Source organism: Canis lupus, chromosome 23 (assembly GCF_003254725.2).
Source record: "Canis lupus dingo isolate Sandy chromosome 23, ASM325472v2, whole genome shotgun sequence".
NCBI classification, from domain to species: domain Eukaryota; kingdom Metazoa; phylum Chordata; class Mammalia; order Carnivora; family Canidae; genus Canis; species Canis lupus.
The window spans coordinates 27,306,734-27,324,156 of record NC_064265.1 but is presented as its reverse complement, the minus strand read 5'-3'; the positions used below and the strand labels follow the sequence as shown (position 1 = coordinate 27,324,156).

The window sequence follows — 17,423 nt, the reverse complement described above, 5'->3', positions numbered from 1 at the left end:
CCTTCTCCCTCAGCAGTTCAAACCTATGCAATGATGAAGGAACCTGGGGAAGAGAAGAGCAGCTCTAGGGTAGGAATCCCAGCCTGTGACCCAGAACACCTGCTAGTCTGCAGTGGTTATCCCCACAACCAAGAAGCCTCCAGTGGCTTCAGTGAGGACACACATCAGAAGACCATCCCCAGGCCCTGAGGAGCCCGTGTGACCTCAGGAGGCCTGGGGCCATCTTGTAAAGCCTCACAAGTTGTGCACCGCACAACCCCAAATAGCACTCTCAAAGACAACAGTATGAACAGCTGTGCAATGTGGAAGTCCCGGGGACGCCTCTTCTTGATCAACCACTCACCATCCACCCTAGAGCCCCAGGACTTCCAAAAGAAGTTAAAAAAAAAAAAAAAAAAGCATAAATAAATAAATATATTTGTTCCTTTTTAAAGAACAGATTATTTGTTCCTTTCTAAAGAATGGATTAGGGGATCGATCCCTGGGTGGCTCAGCAGTTTAGCGGCTACCTTTGGCTCAGGGCATGATCCTGGAGTCCTGGGATCAAGTCCCACATCAGGCTTCCCATGGAGCCTGCTTCTCCCTCTGCCTGCCTGTCTCTCTGTCTCTCATGAATAAATAAAATCTTTTTTAAAAAAAAACAACACAGATTAAATAGTTTCTGAAATGATTTAAGGCTGATTTAGATCTCCAATTGGGGTGGAGGGAGGACAAAAAGGAAAAGGAGACCTTTACCTAATTTCCTGGAAGAAGCTTTTTTGTTTTCTTTTTTTTTTTTTCTTTTTTTGGTCCTTTCCACATCTGTCAGACTGTGGCTTGTAAATTTCCAACTTCTACTTTGGTTTCTCGCTGGCTGACCCAGAAAAGCTATTCCAGCCTGTTTGTCTCTCTGAGCATCACACGTCCACTAGGGGGCAGGAGGCCCAAAGCCACACAAAGCCAGGCCAGGTATCTTGGGCTTCAGGGGAAGGTGGTACAAAGGCCTGACTAGAAGTCATTTGTGTGTCAGGCTGTTTAGGGAAGCACAAGACCATCTTTAGTTACCAGATCCCCTATGACTTGAGCCACTGTGGCAGGTGACAGTGAAGAGAGAGAGGCTGCTGGCATTAACTGCTGACTTTTCTATTCTAGCCCCACAGGTGGCAAGACCAGGGGGGTTGCAGCCCCCTCTACGTCACACCTCTATCTAAGGCCGTGGTTGGAGCTGCTGGAGCCACGTGTCAGCTTTCCCACTCAGCCTGCAGCAAATCTGCCTGGAGAAGGGGGGGGGGGGCAGGGGGGGGAATCAAGACTATTCTGTGTGACTCCTAGAAAACCCAGTGGAGTTAGGTAGAGGTAATGATTCCAACTGAACCAAGTAGCTATCTTGATTCTGAGCAATGTGGTCAGAGAACAGGTCATGGGAGCTGGTAAAAAGCCAAACAATAATGGCATAAAACCTACAAGTCAAATCAGGGTAAAGATCATACACAGCCCACTTCCTGTTCCCATGCTGGCTGCTCAAAGCCCAGCCCAGCCCAACCCGAAGGTCAAGCCTGTGCCCACTGGATTCTGGTCTCATCTATCATGGCCCCCACCCTTCTGCCAGCAGCGCACACATCCCAAGTCCAGGCCCCACGTGATTTGGGGCCATTAATCACTCTTCTACCTGGAATTCTAAACTCAGCTATTCCCCTTGCAACTTAGTGGGAATGGGCCCTGGAAAATAACCTGGTCCCTCCAGGAAGCCCAATCCACAGTCAAGACCTTCAGGGATGATCTGAACCAGACAAACCTCCACTGACACAGGGAAGGAACAGCTAGGCCCGTTACTGGGGGACTGTCACTCGGAGTATGGCTGAGTACCAGGCCAGCAGAGACCCCCCCACGGAGAGACAACCTGTGACTTTCAGACAGCGTTTCTAGGCAACAAGCCTGGGAAGTCTGTTTCCTCTGCGTGGGGGAACCAGGGCACACAGAGCTCATCAGGACCAGGGGGTAGTCCAGGTCACAAGGATGAGGAGAAGCGTGAAGGATGCTCCCACACCCCACCCACGAAAGGGAGGGAGGGCACCCGGTGCAGATGTCCACACACATGCAGGCACCTGCAGACACAGACGCATGCTTGAAAACCAGGACCACCCTGTACAGGCGCACACGGCTGTGACTCATACCCTCTGGGTGGCGTGATTCAGCATCTCTTGCCAGGCGGAGTCGAACTGTCGCTTGTCATCCTCCAGCAGCCGCTGCTCAGCCAGGGAGATGGTTTCCTTGGCGGCACGGAGCACCTCTGTGGCCCTCTGGAAGTCCTGTGTGGCTTTCTGAGCTTCCAGCTGAGCCTGTGCAAGAAAGAAGCCTCGTGAGGCCTCAGGAAATGGCAGGGGCTCCCTCTGGCCCAACCCGCCCTCCAAAAGATGAGCTTCCTAAGGGCTGGCACCTGCCCTGTCCACCTCTGCCCCTCCAAGCAGGAACAGCCCTGGTACCTGCAGGCTCTTGTAAATGCTGGATGAGGGAGTAGGTGCCAGGGAGGCGAGTAGAGAATTTTCAGTCCAGGACCCAAGAGACCAGATAAACATGCCAAGTCTCGGTCAGAGCTGGAAATGGCAAACCACAGGTGTGGCCATCCGTGCCCTTTCCCAGAGCAGCTCTCACTTGCTAGCGATGCCAAGGTGGATACCGGGGTCCCCGACACCATCCCCGCCCATATCCATGGCTCGATGCAATCATGTCAGGACCAGAAGGGCCCCCGGAGATCCCAGTCCAATGGCTTCACTCTACAAGTGGCTCTAAGAGACCCAGCCAGGCCACACAGCTGGTGAGAAGCCGAGCTGTGACCAGACTCCAGGCACTGCAAGTCCCGCTAAGCGCGGTCACTCTGCCAGACAGGCCCGCGACCCAATTCACACTCCCCAACAGCTAGGGAGAAGGACAGAACTGTCACAACACGGTCCCCACTTTCAAGGAACGTCAAGTAGGAGAATGCACATGAATCATAGCGGAGCATATGTTAGACCGCCACCAATCACATGTGGCTATCGAGCATTTGAAATGTCCTTAACCCACAGTGAGTGTGAAACACCCCAAATTTCTTTTTAAAGATTCTATTTATTTATTCATGAGAGACACAGAGAGAGAGGCAGACACACAGGCAGAGGGAGAAGCAGGCTCCAAGCAAGGAGCCCAATGCAGGACTCGATCCCAGGACTCCAGGATCACACCCTGGGCCAAACACAAATGCTTAACTGCGGAGCCACCCAGGCATCCCAAAAGCACCCCAAATTTTAAAGACAGTCCCAAAAAAAGAATTGTTAGTGATCTCACTTTTCATAATGATTACACGATGAAATGGCAGTATTTTGGATATAGTTGGTTAAATAGAATACCTTATTCAAATTAATTTCATCTGCATCTTTGACTTTTTTACTATAACTACCAGAAAATTTAAAATTACATAATTGGCTCACATGCTATTTCTTTTGGACAGTAAATTCATCTTCCCCAAGAGTGGCCCATGAGATTGCATCAGGAATCAGCAACAAAACCCTCTGGCCATGACTGAATTTCCCTGCAGAGTCCAAGCAAGCCACTGCCAAACACTGGCCCGCTGCAGCATCTGACCCACCCCTTGGTTAACCAGATCAGTTACATAAGCCCTGGGGACATCCATGGGGTAGCCCCTGGGACTCAGAGAGAGGAACAATGGGGGCCCCATCCATCCTCAGGGTGAGCCTCACGTGACTTAGAGGAAGTCTTGGAGAACCGCAAGACAAAGATGGTTAAGGGGAACAAAACAGACATGGAACGTACCAGCCCCCAAGGCAAGGGACAGCTCTGTGACCTCGAGGGTGCCACTTTCCACACTTCAGGGGACAGTGGACACATACGCTGCATACCACACCCAACCCAACCCTCCAGGATAACCATCTGGTCAGGGAACAGAAACAGGCCTGCAGTGAACATCCAGAATGTGTCCTAAGGAGCTGTGCACGAGCACGCCACAGGAGGGAGATACAGATGGTAGCAGGGGGTCCAGGAGAAATTACTTCCAGGGGAGGGAATCCAGGGCTACTCCTGCAAAGAGAATGATCCAGAACGGAAGACTGAAAGACAAGATAATCTGAAAAAAACGCAGTGTTGGCGTGGGGAGGTGTCCAGGAAGCAGCAGCCTCATGAACCACAGTATCTGAAGGAGACCTTGACAAAGACAGGTAGAGGACATGTATCTTGATGAGCACCGACTACTATATGGACTTGCTGACTTCTTATATTGTACACCTGAAACTAATGACAGTAAGGAATCAAATCAAATCAAATTAAAAATAAAAATACATATACTGCTATCAAATTTTAAAAGGAATCAAGAATGGTAGCCTGAATGAACACCAGGCTAATGCTTCAACCAGTGGCCCAGGGGCCTGCCAGCGGTGAACCACTGTGTGGCCCCAAGCCACACGCCATATGCCCACACGCCCACACCAAGCCCCTTATCTGCTATGTGGTGGGGACAAGGGGCCTGGCCCTACAGAACTGACCAGCCCACCGCATGGTAACAAGACAGCACAGCATGCTCTCTGCACGGGACATGCTGCTCCAGATCCTGAGCTTCCAGGCCAGTATGGGGATGTCCCATGAGAGGACTGCCCTGGTGGGGCCCTCATCTGCCTAGCTAGCTGCACTGTGGGGCAACTGTGGGGAAGCACGGGGACCTGTCACTTCAAAGCTGCCCTCAACCTCCCCCACAGACCACCTACAGGCTTCCAACCAACACCAGAAGACAAGAATTAATCCTACAGGATTCTAACATTTCCCAAGGTGGGATCTGTACTTGTGTCTTTTAGGAAATTTTAGTATTTCAATTCACCAACATTTAAGGGTAAAGTCTCTTCCCCCAGGTCTCCTCGCTTGAATTATGAAGTTTTCTTTCTTCAAACAAACAAAAGAAAGAGCTGAAATGCGGCTGCTGCCACAGACCCAGTACCACCTTCACCTACCATCTTGCGTCTGGATAGTTCTGAGGGAGCCAGATCTCTACAAAGAGGGGGAAGGAGGCCCATCTGAAGGGGCCTTGAGAAGAACATGCTCTCTGTCGAGTCCATGGAGTTTCTGAGTTTTCCACAAGGCTGGTGGTATCAGAAACGTGCCTGCCTTGTCATATCAAAGATCTAACGTGAGCCTTCAGTCTACCCTTAACCCATGGAAACCAGATGGTATCTCTCCATCATTTATCCTCCTACTCATTCATTTAAGTGTTAGGTGGCTCTTCAGCACCACTGTCCGTTCTCTTCATCTTTCCTGGTAAGAGAGCCCATGTGTCTCAGGGAGAGGCAATGTGCCAGCTAAAGACTACTTCCCAGCCATGAAGATAGCTACTAACTTCTTCCTAGCTAATGAGATGTAAATGGACACTGAGTGAGCCTTCCAAGAAGGCGGCTTTGTCTTCCATTTGTAATATGAACACAATGGCTGGTGCTTCAACAGCCATTTTGGATGGATCATGAGGCAATTCTCCCAACGAGTAAGTTAGGTCCCTGCGCTGGACTGCATACCTCCTGACTTTTTAAATGACAGAAAAAATAAAGGCTGATGTTTTCTGTTACACTCAAATCTAATGCTAAATGATAACACACCTCCCCTCTCTACAGCTGAGCTATTCTTCAAAACAGAAGTGACTACAGTAACTAGCACAGACTTGTTGAATCTCCTTCAACTTCTTTCTGGCTGCTCCCAGTCCATTTTACTGCTACTAAGCCCAAGGGACCAACCTTTTGGGGGGATTCCTAAAGAAGCCCAAAGCTCATGGCCTCTTTGTAAAGCATTTCATCCAACATTTTCTAAAACCACATTCACAAGGAAGGACCAGGCAGGTGCATACACAAGGGGAGGGAACAGTCTATCATCCCCTTGCTAGCAGGATATAGTACATTCAGCATTGCTAAGGAACCTCCTGGTGACTAATTTCTGGAAGGGAGGGATCCACCCCAAAATTAGGGGTTCCAAATCAGTCGAGAAAACAGACACATTCAGAACAAACTCCAATACAAGACAGATTGTGACAGTAACAGAGGTGTAAAGTGCCATGGGAACATAGGGAAGAGAGAATGATTTGTCAAAGGTTTCCCAGGGAAAACTCGTCAAAGGAGAAGGTGTCAGGCACCAGGCTAGGTCATGGTAATACAGGAGGCATCCATGAGTTTACACATATCTAACTGGGGACGGTTAACTCTGAGACTGCTTCCCAAGTGCCTTAGTGGGACACAGGACCTCAAAATCATTAGCTGACTTAACACTCCCAACAAGAGCTGGCTATCTGGTTCTCACTGGTGTATGAAAGATGACACCCGGAAATCTTCGGCACAACGATGCCAACATGTTTTACCTTCAACCCCCCAAAAAGGACCTAAACCCTAGTATTAATATATTACCCATCAGTGTACACAAATCAGGTGGTGGTTCTCCTAGCAGAGAAACCCAGTTAGCAAACTGAAGGGCTGAGGCTCTGCTTACAAGATCTTAACAAGGAAAATATTGGGGAAGCTGGGTTTTAGCTGGAAGATGCAACACAGGAAAACTTCAAACCTCTTCATGACTCATAGATACTAACAACTTTCATGGAAACAGCTCTCTGGAAAGAATTTTAAAGGACTATTCATGAATGAATTTGCTAAGTGGCCTTCATTAGATTCTAGTCTGGGGCCAGCAGTGACCGTGAAGGCTTCACATGTGTGGGTATTCCATGGTGTCATCAACAGGGGGGGCAGCAAGGGGCAGGGGGAGAGGTCTACCATTGTCAAGGCTGCCAGGAGAAGGGAGAAGCCACAGTCACGGCTGTCTACTAGACTTCCACCCCAGCCCATGTTTGAACTCAGGAGGAACAAGCTCTGGACATTTGCACTGGTTGCAACAAAGGGTTGGGGCAGAAGGAAGTTCACAGTCTATCCAGTTCAAGACCTTCAGCTTTCAAAAGATGGGCCAGAGACACTTGCTGAATGACACAAGACAACTTGCTGAATGTCATACAGCTATTCAGTGCCAGGAAACCAGAGCTCCTGCCCTAAACGTGGCTGTTCCTGCTCTAACCTCTCATATGAGGCTTCAGTCTACCCTTGACCCATGGAAACGGGATGGCATCTCTCCATCACTGACCGTCATTCTACCTCCAACCTGCATAACTTTGGCAAGGACATCAACATTGGACGATCGGAGAATCCACCTGTAACTCATGCATAGCAAGAAGAGCTGTTCAGTAGGCCAAAGAGGAGATGAGAATTCAGAGTGCCTCCCACCTGTGGCTCATGCGGGGGCCACTAACACACCAGCTGGTCAGCTAAGGAAACTGGAAAGGAGTCTTGTCATATGGATTCCCAAAGCCACGCTCCAGCTGGTGGTAGCTCCAAGTCACGGAGAGCGCCCCTACGATGAGACCAGTCTTGTATCTGAGTACTAGCAACCCCTTAAGTGTGGAGACAGAGGGTTATAAGCCAGCAATCATAGCAGTTACTGTTTGAGCATTTATCCAGGGTCAGGTAAGGTGTGGGAGGCGTTGAGTACAGTATCTCATTTCAATCTCAAAATTATGCTAGGAGTTCAGTCCAGTTATCATCCTTACTTTATAAAGAAGACCAAGACTCAGAAAGGTGTAATAAATTGCCCCAAATCACAAAATCACAGTTAATGAGGGTGAGGTCAAGGCTCAAACCCAGAGCCTTCGTTCCAGATTTTTATTAAATACCGCCTACTGAGGTTATAAACCATCCTCACAAAAAGGTTAAGGTCGGTCTTACTTCTGCACCCGAACCAAGGCCACGTTGGCCACTGGCACACACAGAGATCCAAGGAGGTAGGGGGTGTGCAGGGAGAAACCAGGTCGCCCACACGGAGAGCACGCTGCCCCCCAGAGTGCAGCATCCACAGTGAGGAGCCAGCGTGTGGCCAGCAGGGTCCAGAAGCTGATCCCCAATGCCCGTTGAGCCTAACTTCTCCGTTACCTGCTCCTGGGAACAACTGAGGTCCCACCGACAGAAGAGCAAGGAGGATGGACGAGACACAGGGAAGCAGCTGTCAAAATCACACCCCCAGTCCAGGGCCAGGTCCTCCTGGGAGTGGAAGCAATTACAGAGCAACCAGTCTTAAGAAACCGCTGGATGCTGGGGCAGGAAATGAAAGATGGGGGTACCCCACCTTCTTCTAAAGAGGGTGGGAGGGATGCCTGGGTGGCTCAGTGGCTGAGCGTCTGCCTTTGTCTCAGGTCATGATCCGGGGTCCTGGGATCGAGTCCCACATCGGGCTCCCTGCATGGAGCCTGCTTCTCCCTCTACCTGTGTCTCTGCCTCTCTGTGTCTCTCAGGAATAAATAAAATCTTTATAAAAAAAATAAATAAATAAAGTGGGTGGGAGACACCCGCCTGGGAGGGGCAGAGGCTGCCAGAGGTCAGGGCACCGCGGAGAGGGAGGTGCTTCTCCGGCTGGGTCCGTGCTCCCGCTGCGCTGGCCCCAAGCCCACAGGCGTCCTGGTTGGGTGGCTGCACCCAGCAATCACTGGCAGGGAACCCTCCGTCCTTGTTTTTTCTCTTCTCCTTTTTCAAACCTGATACAATTTTGTCGTTGCCTCTTTACAGTGAATGTTGTATGTGTGGCTGGGAAGGACGCATCCTCCAGCTAGAAGTTCATGAAGTCCCAGATTCCTCTCCAAGCCACCTGAGGAAACCAAAACCTTTGAACGGGGGATCAAAAACCCTGCTGGCCTCAGTGAAGGAGGGACGTCCGGGATGAACATCAAAGGGGACGGCAGAGAGGGGCATCCGTTCTCGGTGTGATTCAAGCTCCACTCTTCCGTGTGGATTCTGGGCAAGCCCCGTCAGCACCAGCTGCCAGACAGTCTGAGCCTTTCAATTCTGAAAAACTTCCTGTCCCTCCCCACCTGCTTCAAACCTGTGTCTGAGGTTAACTGAAGGCTGGCCCAGGGATGGAGGCGGCCGTTCAGCTCTCCAGGATGTTTTGGATATAAACATTTTCATCAGAATTACCCCAGAGTAGATACATTTTCATTTGGAAGCATTTTCTAGAGAAAATTCCATGAAGTTCATTCAGTTCCTTGATCACTTTTCATCTCCAGTGTTTCTAATTTTTTCATTTTTCTTCAAAGTTACTTTTATTAGAATCCGTTCTTTTCTACTTCAATAGATTTGATTCACTGAACAGTCTCATCTGTATCACATTTTATTAATTACAGCCTGTGCCATGGAGCTTTCCATTATTTCTATCAAACTCAATTTTCCTGGATCAATTTTGTACAGACCTAAAAACCTGCTGAGCATATGGGATAACTTTTACTCAGTCCCGACTGTTACCATGTACAGGTTAAGCCATCATCGGTTAACAAAATGCATAATACAGAATATAGTAAATGATATAGATTCTAATTCTAAATAAAAGGTCCGTGGTGTGTGTATCATGAAAATCATGATAAGACTGTGTACAGTTCTGAGATAGAACATAGGGCCTGCAGCTGTTTCAGAGGACAGGCCCCACAGCTCTTTAATGGACCCTGGTGTCAAAGGAGCTTCACGGGATTAGAGAAATCAAGGTCAGATCAGACTCTGTCCCGAGGTTAAAGATGAGCTGTTTAAAAATAAAAAATTAAAAAGCTATCATGTGCTTCAAACAACACAGCTAGAAGAGAGGAGTCGGAGATTTGGGGGAAGAGGGGCAGTAAGGTCGGCCATGGCTTAATCACCGGAGAAACTGGGCAAAGAATATATGGGGCTCTATTACACTCTTTGCTGTACTTTGTATTATCATTTGTATTTAGGTTCTTCTAGAACCGTACTCTCTAATACAGGACTACTCTCTAATACAGGACTCACTAGCCACATGTGGCTATGTATATTTAAATTAATTACAATGAAATAAATTAGAATGTCAGTTTCTCAGTCTCCCTAGCCACATTTCAAGGGCTCCACGGCCACATGTGGACGTTCCAGACAGTGAGGATAAAGAACGTTCCCAATGTCGCTGGAAAGTCCAACTAGACAGCACAGGCCTAGATACTGTGTAACCCTGAAATGAAGGGTGACCAAATATCTCAGCTATCATCCATATTCTTGAACTTGCTGTACTCATTAAAATAGAATCTGGGGCAGCCCTTGTGGCTCAGCGGTTTAGCGCCGCCTTCAGCCCAGGGCGTGATCCTGGAGACCCGGGATCGAGTCCCATGTCAGGCTCCCTGCATGGAGCCTGCTTCTCCCTCTGCCTATGGCTCTGCCTCTGTCTCTGTGTCTCTCATGAATAAATAAATAAAATCTTTTTAAAAAAATAAAAAATAAAACAATCTGCATTCCTGCTTTAGATGATTAACCATACAGTTAAAACCCCATAATAAAGGAACCTGGAGGATACACTGTGGCAAGACCTTGAATGTGGAGAAGGCCTAGCCCCTCAGTAGGGTGCTGTGGCCCTGTTTCTGGCAGGACCATCTCCCATTCTCTGTGGTCACCCAAGGCCTCACACTGACCAGGGGTACATGTAACTCAAGGGTTTGGGGAGCTTTGGGGAGGTTCATCCAGGATTGTGTCCACCTTGGCTTGTCTTCCATGCTGGGCATCTGCCTACAACTCAGCTCTGGACCCAAGCATATGCAACTGTATCAGACCCAAGCGCTTCCCATTCCACTCATGTGCCACTTGTCCCTCTGCTTTAGGTTGGCACCATTTATCACCCTACCAAACCTCCCCAGTTTGGCCAAAAGCTTCTGGCAGAAGGAAGGTATAGGCCTTGTAATTCCCCAGGGCACTGGGGGCTACTTAGTCCAAATCAGCATCTCAGAGCCTGTCAGCAAGAGCAGGTCTCTGATCCCTTCACATAGCCCTATCCCATTTCAACTACCCATGGCTTACATGGCCTCCAGCCGTGCACAGCACACCCTGGCAGGCCCCCAAACCAAATCCTTTCTGTTGCTGCAGGGACACCACAGGTGCCCAGCCTTTCCCACCCACCCCAGCTAGCAGGATGACACCCACTTCCTCATTGGGCTTCCTCTTGCTCTCATACACATGCTGGTTGGGAGCAGCATCTGCTGGCTACGAACTATCAGCTGGCAAGAGTTTGGGGCTGGGCTGGAGGCAGAGGCCTAAGGTAGGGGACACCAGCAACGCCTAGGGTCAAGGCCCACATGACCCAACGGCATCCCAGGAGCCCCCAAGACATCTGGATCCCTCATCCACAGCATCACATCACCAAGTATTTGGGCTCAAGGAGGTAGAAGCAATGTAAACCTATCATTTGCTCTTATGGAAGAAAATTCAGGAGCCTAACAAGTAAAAGGGCTTGCTCCAGGGCCCAAGTCACATACTTGAGCTCTTAAATTCTTCAAATGCATGCAAATTCTGAGTTCCTCTGCTGTGGAGGGTTTTTCCCCAGATTCAGCACTGCTGTACCTTCCTCTCCACAAGCCCATTCAAACTGATCTCCCTCTCTGCCTTGGCGCCCCACACAGTCATTCCCAGGACACATCCAGCAACAAGATTGCCCAGTCTGAAGGCCAGAGGGACACACACACCAACCAGAAGAAGTCATCCCATCCTTCCCAGGGAAACACAAGGTGGACCCAGGCCACGACAGGCCATGACCCAGGGACTGATCATCGCCCTGCAAGTTGAGGGGGTGGAGAGTGCTGCTTTATGCTGCAGGGCGGTGGGGAGGCGAGGGGGGCATCCACGGACTCTAACTACATCTCATGACAGTTCTTTGCACTCGTCAGGAGCTGCTGTTTCCTGTGAGGATGGAGAAGCCTAGAGTGGGCATATGAAGAACTGGGATGTCAGAAGAGAGGACGGCACTTCCTCCCCTCAGCCACGGCTAGGGAATCAAAGGCTAGCAGCTGTGAGGCACTCCTGGAGCAAAGCTCTGATCCCCTACTTCTTCCTCTCCAGTGGACCGACTGGCCCTCACCCCTGAGCGCTGCCCCTGCAGGCACAGCCCTCCCTACTGGCAACCGTGCACAGAGCTGCCAGCAATTCCAGGGTCTCCTCTCCAGAGAGATGGGCCCTCCAACACCAGGTGGACAAACTGGCCCCCCTGTGCAGCTCTCCAACCCCCAGGGACCCCAGCTCTTATCAGACCACAGTGCCAAGAGATGCCTTGGTGGCTGAGTGGTTGAGGACCTGCCTTTGGCTCAGGGCGTGAACCCAGGGTCCTGGGATCGAGTTCCACAACAGGCTCCCCACAGGGAGCCTGCTTCCCCCGCTACCTATGTCTCTGCCTCTGTGTGTGTGTGTCTCTCATGAATAAATAAAATCCTTAAAAAGAGACAGATAACCACAGCGCCAACAAAAGAAATCTTCCCAAGCCCTGCACAGACCTGGACCTGATAGAACAGACAGTTGGGCCACTGTGAGGCAGCACACCACAGAGAACTCCAGAGAACTAGGAGCAACATGGTCTATTCCTGGCACTGGCAATGGCCATTGTCTTGAGTCTACAACCTTGAACAAGTCATTAGACTTCTCAGGCTGGAATGCCAAGGCCTCTACTAACTCCCAGGGAGCCTTGTCTTCAGTACTGAGGATACATAATTACAGGACTCACAAGGTCATTCCAGAATGTGGTTCTGGCTTCAACAGGTGCAAACAGTCAGTCAGCAGACAAATTAACCCCTGAGCTATTTTGCTTCTGCCATCAGCATTTGTTGTGCATGTCTGCAAATCTTCCAAAATAAAAAGTTAACAAAATGGTCTCTCGAGGCATGTTTCCATCAGCTATCATTTTGCTCTTTATCTACCACATAGTTCTTTCTGTAAACTCAAAGCTATGTCACTGGGTTGAGCAACAGCATAATACAAGGGCAAAGGGGAGGTCCACACTGTCAAGTTAAAATAGAACAGCTGTGTCAAAAAAAAAAAAAAAGAACAGCTGTGTCAGGTCAAATACTTTAAACCAAGAGTAAGAAAGACATTTTTAATACAGCTGAGGAAATCTGAAGGAGGATCAGGTACTGGAGGATATTACAAGAACTTTAATTTTCTTAGGTGTGAAAATGTGATCTCTTATAGATTTTTATCTATTAGAGATAAAATATGTAAGTATTTGTGGTTGAAGTTATATCATATCTGAATAGTTTCAAAATAGGAAAACACGAGAGGAGAGAAGATGTGATTGGCAAGAGTTAGCTGCTGGTGCTGGTGAAGGGTACAAGGCGCTCACTGAGTATTCTCTCTGCCTTGCTACAGACTTGTAAATATGCCATCATAAAAAGTGGTGTGGGGGGATCCCTGGGTGGTTCAGCGGTTTGGCACCTGCCTTTGGCCCGGGGTGTGATCCTGGAGACCCAGGATCGAATCCCACGTCAGGCTCCCTGCATGGAGCCTGCTTCTCCCTCTGCCTGTGTCTCTGCCTCTCTCTCTCTATCATGAATAAATAAATAAAATCTTTAAAAAAAAAAAAAGTGGTATAGGGTAGCCCGGGTGGCTCAGCGGTTTAGCACCGCCTTCAGCCCAGAATGTGATCCTGGAGACCCGGGATCGAGTCCTATGTCGAGCTCCCCGCATAGAGTCTGCTTCTCCCTCTGCCTGTGTCTCTGCCTCTCTCTCTCTCTCTCTCTGTGTGTGTGTGTGTGTCTTTCATGAATAAATAAATAAAATCTCTTTAAAAATTAAAAAAACAGGGATCCCTGGGTTGCGCAGCGGTTTGGCGCCTGCCTTTGGCCCAGGGCGCGATCCTGGAGACCCGGGATCGAATCCCACATCGGGCTCCCGGTGCATGGAGCCTGCTTCTCCCTCTGCCTGTGTCTCTGCCTCTCTCTCTGTGACTATCATAAATAAATAAATAAAAATTTAAAAAAAATTAAAAAAATAAAAAGTGGTAAAGAAATGTTTTTTGAAGACTTGGCTATTTACCTGCCCCATAATCACACAACTCAAGAAAATGTTACTCGCCAAAAAGACAGAACGAAGGTTATCTGTCAAAAGTTGTCCTCACTAAAGACTAAATTTAAGTGAAATAATCAAACCAAAGAAAAACCAGTAAGATTGCCAAGGAGGCCAATAGAGAGAATGTTGTACAAGCAAGAATAGGTCTCCAAGGGCTCCCAACCTCTCAGAGCCCACCCCACCCATGTTTAAGACGCATCAGAATGTAGGGGTCCAACACTGGCCTCCCAACACCCTGTTAATGGCCAAACCGGTCCAGCTGTGTATCTCTTCTGCTATGAATTAAAGCCCTCAGCTCTTGGGCAGCCAGGATGGCTCAGTGGTTTAGCGCGGCCTTCGGCCCAGGGTGTGATCCTGGAGACCGGGGATTGAGTCCCATGTCAGGCTCTCTGCATGGAGCCTGCTCCTCCCTCTGCCTGTGCCTCTGCCTCTGTCTCTCGTGAATAGATAAATAAAATCTTTTAAAAAAATAAAAGCCCTCAGCTCTGGCAGAGACAGAAAAAAAAAATACATAGACTCACTTGCCACAAAGCAGTTATTAGCTCAAAGCACTTGCAAGGCAGACTGAAACCAAACTGCAGGGACCTGGCTAAGTCCTGCCCCTCCCTGCACACCACTTCTATTGCCCTGAGGAAGAACAGAGGAACTCGGGCAAGGGTGTTCATTAAATCCTACTGAGTGCCAGATGCCCCCCACACAAGGTATTCTCACCTCTAGCCCTGCTGGTTTTCTGTTTTTTGTTTTTTTAAGATTTTTTTAAGATTAAGATTTTCTTTCTTTATTCATGAGAGACACAGAGAGGCAGAGACCCAGGCAGAGGGAGAAGCAAGCTCCATGCAGGGAGCCTGATGCGACACTCAATTCCAGGACCCTGGGATCATGCCCTGAGCCAAAGGCAGACACACAACCACTGAGCCACCCAGGCGCCCCTGGTTAAGTTAGTATTGAGCCCATGTTACATCCAAAGAAATGGAGGTTAAGAAAATGGTCCAAGGTCACACCCTAGAAAGAAAGGACACAAGACTCAAACCCAAGCCCTCTGGCTCCAGCAACCTGGGGAGGAAAAGCACACAGAGCCCTATATTGCTCTACTTCTCCAGTGGTAAAGCTTACAAAGCTTACAAAACAGATTCCCTAGATCTGGACGAGAAATCACAGGACCCTCTGGGCCACCCTCAGTTCGGTAAACAATCTCCTCCACACCATCTGCACACCCACTCTGCAGAGCCCTGTGGCCAAGAGGTTTTCTCTGTAGAGCATCCAAAGGCTTGACAAGCCCTGCCCGAGCTCCCCTCCCCCCATGTTCTGCATCTGCACCGAGGAACAAATGCGCCCTAAGGAAACCTCGGCAGATGTTTCCAGCATCAGTTCTTACCCAGATTATTTCACAAACTTTCCAACTCATCTCCTAGCTTCCAATCTCACAGAGCCAATTGAAACCCCACATGGTATCAATTTAATCTCACACAATTGCATTTAGGACACCTGGTGATCTTTCTGAAATACACATCTAATGACATCACTCTCTAACACTCTCCCCACCCCCAACACAACTTGGCCATAGCCCAGGTTCTCACTTCCCATCCACCCAGAGAGGCCCAACCCCTCACCATTCCTTCAACACTCTCATTCTTTTTTTGTCCCATTCCCTCTGCCAGCAACACACACCCTTCCTCCTTGTCTCCACCTCGCTACTTCTATTCATCCCTTAAAACCCATCACAAACATCCCATTTTCTGTGAATTCTTTTTTCACTACAGCACGCTGAGCTCATTTGTTAATCATACCCTCTTTTTTTTTAGGACAAAAACAACAATAACAAAAACAGTTCTTGTCATCCCTCAGCCTCTTCCTTGGAGTGAACAGCCTTATTCCAGGACTTATAGGTTTCCCTCCTTTTCTCAACTCCCATTAATAAGTTTTCCAACACTTGATGGAGAACTCATTCAGATTGACCTGCACTGCCCCACAGCAGCTGGGCACACAAAAGTCTGCAGGACAAAAGCTTCTTGAGGGCAGGAGCTGTGGTTTATATTTTAACACTCACAAAGACCAGCGAGGAGATGAACACACATCCCCGCCCAAAGCCACTCTCCCAGGCACACTTGGGTTATATTGTCCATCGCTGGCTCCTGAATCCCATTTGGCCAAGGAAGGCCATGATCATACTCTGCTGACATGGGAAGGCAGACTAATTAGTGCAGACTAATTAGCAGTCTCCAGTTGATTGGGTCAGGGGATACCCACCATTACCAAAACAATGACGACTCCAATTCCTGCAAATCACATTCAGAACTAATTCAAAGCACATTAAGAAATGAATCTAAATAATAATCATAAAAATAATAAAAATTAAAAATAATTAAAAATAAATAAAAATAAATGAATCTAAGGTGACATAGATAAGCCATGACAAAGAAAGACATCATGAGATCACCACAGGGTGGTGAACTCTGGATTCCAGAGCTGGCCAGAGCTTCACCTGCCCTCCTTACCATCTTCCCACTTGCTGGGCATACCATGTGCCAAACTTCCACGGGCTACCTATGCTCCACCTGTCTCCATCTGGAGGCTGCTTTCTAAAACGACTAAAATAAATGGGTTCAAAGTCCTTAACATTCCTCCTAACCCCTGAGACATGAAACAAAAGAAATAATGGGAGTATCTGTTGATGGCCCCTCCCCACCAAGCTGGGATCCATAAAAAGAAGTTCTCAAGTGGAGAGCTTCCTTATATCGGCCAGCACTAGTCTCCACAGCCAGCACCCCACAGCCACTTGGCTTCTCTCCCATGAGTCTTCCATTAACATAAGCAGTGGACACACCCATTCTAAACAAAGCGATTCCCTTAACACTCATTCCACCCTGGAGTGGATGGTTGGGAAGAAGGTTCTTACGGCTTTCTATTCTTGGTCTGGAAGACTGAGAGAAGCTCACGGAGGGAGCCTGAAGGGAAATGAGGAAGGAGAGGCAACAGTTGGACAGTTCAACACCAGGACCACCACTATGTGCTAAGTGACTGGCCAGTCCCCCAGACTAAGGACCCTTGGAATTGGTGAGACAGCAGAAGAGGGCCAGGAACCGCAGTGTCTCCTTTCTGCATAGTGCATGGAATTTCTATGACCTCTACAGCAGCATAACCAGTGACCCAGGAAGCCTAAGAGGAGCAAGGAGTGTGTTACTGAATTTTTTTTAATTCCCAAAAGTTACCCTAGCAGCCTGTGACTGCAGTTGTGGAAGAAATATGCGTTTAATTAAAGTACCAAGCTAGGGTACAAATGATGAGCCACAAACAACTCCCTTGTGGTCAATCTTGTAATGCGCCTTGTGATTTTTTTCCTTCGGTGGCTCACACAATCAGATTAATGTCTCTCTGGGCACAATTATCCTTGGACATGCCCATTTACATGATGTGAAAACTCACTTGAATAATGACCTAACACTATACCCTACATTGCGGGGTGTGAATGCCATCCTCTCAAGATCTACATAATTCCCCCTTCTACTCTACCTTGCCTCCTCC

General features: G+C 48.6%; 1 protein-coding gene across 3 annotated transcripts in view; it reads right to left on the bottom strand.

Annotated features, from left to right (window-relative positions):
• The window catches only part of SH3BP5 (SH3 domain binding protein 5), a 76,430-nt gene that overhangs the window by 11,864 nt on the left and 47,143 nt on the right, over positions 1-17,423 (bottom strand). For 2 of the 3 annotated variants that reach the window (XM_025448697.3, XM_025448696.3), the window contains exon 4: positions 2,154-2,318. In XM_025448697.3, coding sequence (XP_025304482.1) covers positions 2,154-2,318 — 165 coding nt within the window. Of the gene's footprint in view, positions 1-2,153; positions 2,319-2,462; positions 2,580-17,423 lie in introns of those variants that run through there. The other variant, XM_025448698.3, reaches the window with a different exon arrangement.